The sequence below is a fragment of the Terrapene carolina genome, unplaced genomic scaffold, assembly GCF_002925995.2.
Source record: "Terrapene carolina triunguis isolate 2854851 unplaced genomic scaffold, T_m_triunguis-2.0 Scaffold419, whole genome shotgun sequence".
NCBI lineage: Eukaryota > Metazoa > Chordata > Testudines > Emydidae > Terrapene > Terrapene triunguis.
Genome location: NW_020664770.1, coordinates 801869 through 809487, shown reverse-complemented (window position 1 = coordinate 809487; position 7619 = coordinate 801869). Strand labels below are relative to the sequence as shown.

Below are 7619 nucleotides of genomic sequence, written 5' to 3'. Positions count from 1 at the left end.
CCCACACTACAAGAAGGATGTGGAAAAATTGGAAAGAGTCCAGCGGAGGGCAACAAAAATGATTAGGGGTCTGGAGCGCATGACTTATGAGGAGAGGCTGAGGGAACTGGGATTGTTTAGTCTCCAGAAGAGAAGAATGAGGGGGGATTTGATAGCAGCCTTCAACTACCTGAAGGGGGGTTCCAAAGAGGATGGAACTCGGCTGTTCTCAGTGGTGGCAGATGACAGAACAAGGAGCAATGGTCTCAAGTTGCAGTGCAGGAGGTCTAGGTTGGATATTAAGAAACACTATTTCACTAGGAGGGTGGTGAAGCACTGGAATGCGTTACCTAGGGAGGTAGTGGAGTCTCCTTCCTTGGAGGTTTTTAAGGCCCGGCTTGACAAATCCCTGGCTGGGATGATTTAGTTGGGAATTGGTCCTGCTTTGAGCAGGGGGTTGGACTAGATGACCTCCTGAGGTCCCTTCCAACCCTGATATTCTATGATTCAGAAAAGATGCCAACTATCATATCTAAAGTTTGTTCACAATTCCTTGTCCCCCCTCCCGTCCCCAAACTGCTATAATTTTGAAAGAGTTACAGAGAGATAAAAGGAAAAATGAAAGCCTGTTACTTTGCCACACTGTAATTTTTCAAAGTTTGAGGAAGTTTTGGAAAGTTACCAAGTGCCAAAAAGAAAAAGGAATAAAAGAAGGAAAAGAGAAGGGGGAAGTGACACTATTTATTTTATTGCACAGAGCAGTTTAAAAACAAAATCACCAAAAGTTTAAAAAAATGCAAGCTTCTTCCTGATTAATGGAAATAACTTTCAAATGTCAACATTTTTAATGAAACTGGTTTTCCATTTTCCAATCAATTCTAGTGACCATTAAGGAAAGAGAGAGAGAACAACCTGATTGCCTGGGTAGCATCTTACTAATCTGTTGCTGAAGCAAAAGGGACTCCTCTCTGCAGCCCTTCAGTCTCTCTATCAGCTAACATACCTGTCTGATCTGCAGCCCTTTTATCTCTGCAGCTGTTGGGAGGCCACTGATCAACCCCAGCTGAGCAGGCAGGCAGGCTCCCTATTAACCCTTTAGTGGTATCCCCTGACAGACAGGTTCGGTCTCAGTGCCTGGCAGCAGCAGCATGAGGGATAACGCTCACATGAGACCACAGGGTATTCAGCCTCCAGTAGATGATCTTGGATCTCTCAGGGTTGGTGACCAAGAGTCAGGTTCTTTACTTCTCTCCAGAAACTGTGTTCTCTCAATAAAGAGATCCAGGTGGCCCTGAAGAGACAAGCAGGTGCCGAGATCTCTCTTGGAGCACGTTCTCCACTCTCTATTGACAGAGCGCACTCGCCTCCTCAGATTTGTATCATCTGAGGGAGAAGGTTGTGTCTCCCCTGATGCTACTTCTGAGGGGCATTTCCCTCCACTGAGTCTGGGGAGCTGCAGCTGGGTTTGTGACACAGATGGCACAAACACCAGTCCTGGTGAAATCAGCCTGCTTGGCCCAAATTTCTCTCCTCTCGGGGAGAGTCTTCTAGCCCAAAAGGTAATCACAGCCTGGGCCTCCCAGTGCATTCACTCCCAATGCAGGCCAGTCATCAGTCCAGTTACTGGTGCCACACCAGCGATTTACTGGGACAAGACCAGGTGCATGGAGCAAGGATCTTCCACCATAAGCTAGCTTCAGCTGGGGATGCTACAGGCTTGTCTACACAGGGAATAATGCCAGTACAAATACACCACTATAGCAATACTGGCAAAACTCCCCATGTGGAAACACTTATTCTGGACTCAGGGCACAATTTTCTGGTTCAGCTTATATTGCTTTGAAAGTGACACCAGCTACACTGGGAAAAAGCCAGCTCAGGGGCGGCTCCAGGCACCAATCGCGTGCCTGGAGCGGCAAGCCACGGGGGGCGACCTGACAGTCGCTGTGAGGGCGGCAGTCAGGCAGCCTTTGGTGGCGTGCCTGCGGGAGGTCCGTTGGTCCTGCAGCTTCGGCGGCAATTCGGTGGTGGGTACGCCGAAGGCGTGGGACCATTGGACCTCCCGCAGGCATGCCGCCGAAACCGCGTTACCAGCAGACCTCCTGCAGGCGCGCCGCCAAAGGCTGCCTGACTGCCATGCTTGGGGCGGCAAAATATATAGAGCCGCCCCGGCCAGCTTCATCCAGAATAAGGGTGTCCAGATGGGGCGTTACACTGGTGTAACTGTCACTGTATAAGTATGCTGGTAACATTCCCCATGTAGACAAGCCCTACAGTTTATTTACCTGCTGACGCGGCAGGTTCGGCCGATCGCGGACCCCACTGGCCGCAGTTCGCCGTCCCGGGCCAATGGGGGTGGCGGGAAGCCGCGGCCAGCACATCCCTCGGCCCGCGCCGCTTCCCGACGCCCCCATTGGCCCGGGACAGCGAACCGCAGCGAGTGGGGGCCGCAATCGGCAGAACCTGCCGCATCAGCAGGTAAATAAACTGGCCCGGCCCGCTAGAGTGCTTACCCTGGCGAGCCGCGTGCCAAACGTTGCCGACCCCTGCCCTACAGCATCAACTTGAGTTGCAAAAGGGCTGTGTTTGGGTCAGGCTCAGCTAAACCTGATCACTTTCCCCACCTCCCCCATCACTGCTGAGTGAGAGCTGAGCAGGCAGCGCCAGGCTCTCCTTAGTCATTGTGAGACGGCACCTCCCTGAGTGTCTCTCTTCATCTCCATCACTGCAACATTCCCTCACTCTTATTTCTGCTCCACTTCCACCGAGTGGCCAGTTCAGTAATAGCCTATTTAGAGGCATGAGTCCAGTGTCAGACACTAGCTGTGTCGTGTGGGTAATCTCACCTCCTCTGGGTGTGTTCAGGCTCCCGTTCATGAGACAGCCCTGCTTCTCCCAGAGGTACTTATCTGCCCCCCTTAGCCGTAGTAGCTGGGTACCCACAGGCTATAATGTATTGATCCTCACAACACACCTGTGAGGTACAGAATGCCTGTTTTCTCCATTGTACAGCTGGGGAACAGAGGCACAGAAATTTGCATGGTCAAACAGGGAATCTCCGGTGGAACAGGGACTGGAACACAGGTATCCCAAGTAGAACTGAGCAAACAGCTGTTTTTTTTATTCGGTGGCAGTTCCAAAAAATCGGAAAAGGCAATTGCTGTAGGTTGAACCAAATCTGGAATTTTCAACAAACCAAAATGGAACAGAAAATCCACTTTGGGTTGAAAATACCACATCACTCAACTGGAAACATTTGGCTTCCAGGCATTTTTAAAAGGGTCAATTCCCAAGGATCCTTAGGTGCCATTCATTAAAATGGGCAGTGGAGAATGGGGCCCTGTTTACCTTTATGAAGTTTGGCCTAGGTACTAGCCTGTGATGTGGGAGACCCAAATACAAATCCCAGTCCTAGAACCCCACTGGTGAGCACCATGACCGGAGCGACAGGCTGCTCAGGGAGAGGGGGGAGGTCTCTCAGATTCTTCTGTTGAAGCTGTCCCACTTTGTATTAATAATTACATGTTCATTGTTGCAGGGACTTGAGTCAAGGTCTTTTATCTCCCAGCTGCATGCTCCAACCACTAGGCTGTAGAGTCATTCTCATGCTTGCTCCCTGAGCCAATGACGATTGAAGTATTTTATACAAAGTGGAAAAGCTTCAACAGCAAGGTTGGAAGAGATCCACCATTGAACGCTCTATGGCCTGGGGTTTAGGGCACTCCCCTCAGAGACAGGAGGCTTGCATTTAAATTTCTGCTCCAGCACAGGGACTTGAAGCTGGGTCTCCAACATTGCAGGTGGGTGTTGCAACCATTGGCTAAAACACAGACTTCTGCTGCTTTCTTCTCCTCCAGCCATTTTGTGAACAAGCCCTAAGTCTCTTTGTGAATCCAGCCCCCTCACCCCCAGTGTTTTGGGCCGAAAGTATTAGGCAAATTCACGTCAAATAGTTTCAGTCAACAAAAACTGTATTTTTTTGGCAAATAAACTGTTCAAATTAAAAATTTCATCCAGTTCTAATCCCAAATGCTAGAATGATGCCCTAACTACTGGAACATCCTTCATATCTTCCTCCTTCACAGCTTCCACCTTTTTCCCTTCTCTGTGCCCCCCATCCCCTCTCCTCAGCATATCTGCCCTCACTTCTTTTCATTTAGCCAAATCCTTGCTAACTAAACCCCACCCCAAAGCAATAATCAGAATTAAAACCAGAAAGGCACGGCTCTTCTGTGACATTGGGAGGCTCTGACTCTCTTTCTTCTGTTGTCTCTAGGCTTGGTAGAACTCAGGTTTTATTTTTTTATCATTTCAATGGATAATATTGATGTTTATTTTTAAACATTGTTTATTAGTTGTATTGATTTAAATTTTCACAGTTGTGGGAAATTATGAGGGGGTCAAACAGTTATTTAATGACAGTAGCTGTTGAGGTTCAAAATGTTAAAGCTTTGTAACCACTAAAACACAAAGTCAGCATCATGTCACAATATACAGAGTAAATATCCCTCAATCAAACTCGAATTGGGTCTCAAAGAACATTTTTCTTACTTCGCCTAACTGTAAATTTTTCACACCCCTGCCTGACTGATAAAAGTTTTACCTACAAAAGTGCTAGTGTAGACAAAGCCCGAGCCACTCTTACTCTGTGTTTGTACATTGCACAGCAAAATGGGGCCAGGGCCAGGTTTCTGGGTGGTCCTATTACAGCATGGCCATAATACAAAGGAATAATGATAATAATATTGCTTTGTTAATAGTCATAAAAGCTGCATTCTAGAGGGCACTTTAGAGAATTACTGATGCCCCGTAATGCCCATAGTACAGTATAGCTACCCCCTTCCCATCCCTCACTCTCTACGAGGGTAGCCATTAAACAGTACAGCATCCCCTTTGTCATCAGTTGACTTGTTTGCCATCCAATGGCTACTACCGTGAATAAATGCCTGTTTCTCAATCCTCACCTTCTGCTTGTGGGGTCAGTAGTTTATGGCCTGTAGAAAGCACGGGAAGTTAACTAATGAGAACGGGGAGGCGTTACCCTCTCAGGGGCCAAAGGATGGTGTAGTGATAGGACCCTGGAGCATGATGTGGGACATCTGCATTCAATTCCCAGCTCAACCACAGACTTTCTGTGTGGATTTGGGCATGTCCCGTAATCTGCCCTGTGCCTCTGTAATACGGGGATTTGAATTCCCAACCTCCCAGCAGTGATTGAGAGGTGACCTGTCATTTTATTTTTGTGATTCATTTTTTTATTAATTTTCATGAAGAAACAAACAAGAAAAATTGTTACAGCTTGTACATGTCACCCAACACTGCACATTTTACAGGCTTGCTAAAAAAATATGCAATTACGCAACTTTGCAACTTGTCAAAACTAGGCAATACAAAATCAGCCAAACCTTGCATGTGAGGGAGGGGGTAACAACAATTTGAAAAAAGACACAAATTGGCCAAAAAAAAAGGAAGTTGGGGAATGGGGGCAGGAAGCGGGAGGGAGAAAGCAGAGAGGTCCAGTGGAATGGAAGTCAGGCCTTATTTCAGCATTCTTTATCCAAAAGTATCTGGAAACAAGGTCCAAATTTCTTCAAATTCATATAATTTCTCCCCATATCAACAAGCTCTTCTTCCTTGAGGTGTCCCATTGTTAATGTTGGTGATGGCCATGTCATATACCTAGATAGGATGAGGTGAACTGATCATGTCCCACCATTGAACACACAACAGGTTATGAAAATTCTATGTGCTCTGAAAAATCTTGGAGTCTCAAGTGGGGTTCCCCAATGGCTGAGGTACCCAAAATCAGTGTATACTTTCAAATATCTTGTCATTCAGCCAAGACTGTCAAGAGACCTAAGGGAGTTAGGTAACACAACCCCATTGAAATTTGGACCCCCAACCCCCTTAGGATCCTTCTATAATCCCAGTGTAAATTGTTCTTTTATCCTATATTCTTACTTGGGTTTAATGTATGGAATTGCCTAACTTGAGCCAAGTGTAATACAGTTCAATTTTATTATGAATATAAAGATCCTGGTATTGATTGATCTCACATTTCAGATATTTGCACATCCTCAAATATTATACCAGCACATTGCGAAAGACCTAGTCAGAACTAGGGACCACCCAGAATCTGTTTCTATAAAACAATAAACCAGCTCTGCATCTCACCATTTCCCCTTAATACAGTAAGAAACAAAAGCCTTGTGATTTCTAATTTCTTGTAAAATCTACACATTTAGTGGCAATTTTTCTCAGGGCCTCTTTCACCTCTTTGTTTCTCAAGCTGTATATGAAGGGATTGGCCATAGGTGTCAGAATTGTGTAGCAGACAGAGAACACTTTGTTTAGGTCTCTTAGTGTGTTGTTTTTTGGTAGCAGATATACAATGATTAGGGTCCCATAGAAAATGGTCACCACAATGAGGTGAGAGGAGCACGTGGAAAATGCCTTTTGCCTCCCGGTGGTGGAAGGGATTCTCAGGATGGTGATGATGATATACACATAGGACATCATGGTTAATACAAATGGAGGCAGAGTGAATATAGCAGCCAGGATGGTAATGACAAGCTCTGTCTGGTTGGTGCCATTGCAGTATAGATTTAACATTTCTATGGCTTCACAGTAGAAATGATCAATTTCATTGGGGCCACAGAAAGTTAATTGTAACATAAGAAATAGTACTATGATAACAGCCAGAAATCCATTTATCCAAGACCCAGCTGCTAACTGCAGGCAGAACTTGGCATTCATGAGGGCTGCATAATGCAGCGGATTGCTTATCGCCAAATACCGATCATATGACATCACTGCTAGCAGATAGCATTCTGCACCAGCAAAGAAACTAACAAAATAAAATTGTGTCATACAACCACTAACAGAAATGGTCTTGTCCCCTGTCAGGAAACTGACCAGAATCCTTGGAAGGAGGGTGGAGGTGTAGCAGGTCTCCAAGCAGGACAAGTTCCCCAGGAAGAAGTACATGGGGATGTGAAGGTGCCGATCAGCCACAACTAGCGCAACAATGAGGATGTTCCCAGCCAAGGTCACAATGTAGATCACTAGAAACAGCAGGAAGAGTAGAGTCAGCAGTTCAGGGAGATCCCCGAATCCCAGGAGGATGAATTCTGTGATGGACGTTTGATTCCCCCCTTCTGTGTTTGCCATGGGGTGTATCTAGGAAGGATAAAAACTGAAGAAGAGAAAAATACCTCTTGGAGATGATTGGCAAAAAAATACTTAAGCTTTATCCCAGCAAAGAAGAAGCTGGGGGGAAGGAAGCCCCCTGGATTGATAATGGAGTTGCAGGAACAGAACTGGCCAGCATGTTGACTCTTTGGATATATTATCGTAAGTTTTATGCAGCAGATTTAACAAAATATCAACCTCTCTCAAACCAGACCAGGAACTCAGTTGCTATATTGAAGGGTCTGAGAGCCCACAGTAATGGGCAGCCATTTAGACACACACAGTTTGATTCACATCGTCTCATATCTCTTCTCATGACAAAGTTTGTCCAAATGTGGGATACCATTACTGAGAAAGTCTTCATATTTTTGTATAAGCCAAATCAATCAATCAATCAATCAATCTAGTGTTGGAGGTCAGACTAGAGGATCTAATGGTCTTTTGTGGCT

General features: G+C 46.0%; 1 protein-coding gene across 1 annotated transcript; it reads right to left on the bottom strand.

Annotated features, from left to right (window-relative positions):
- Positions 1 to 6195: 6195 nt before the first annotated feature.
- On the bottom strand, positions 6196 to 7149 carry LOC112117671 (olfactory receptor 10A7-like). The gene has a single exon (XM_024215711.1). It carries the CDS (start codon positions 7147 to 7149, stop codon positions 6196 to 6198), a length of 954 nt encoding a protein of 317 aa, XP_024071479.1.
- Positions 7150 to 7619: the final 470 nt, after the last annotated feature.

Bases quoted from the DNA above. Each gene is read 5' to 3' on its own strand.
- LOC112117671 (XM_024215711.1), bottom strand. From the start codon at position 7,149: ATGGCAAACACAGAAGGGGGGAATCAAACGTCCATCACAGAATTCATC.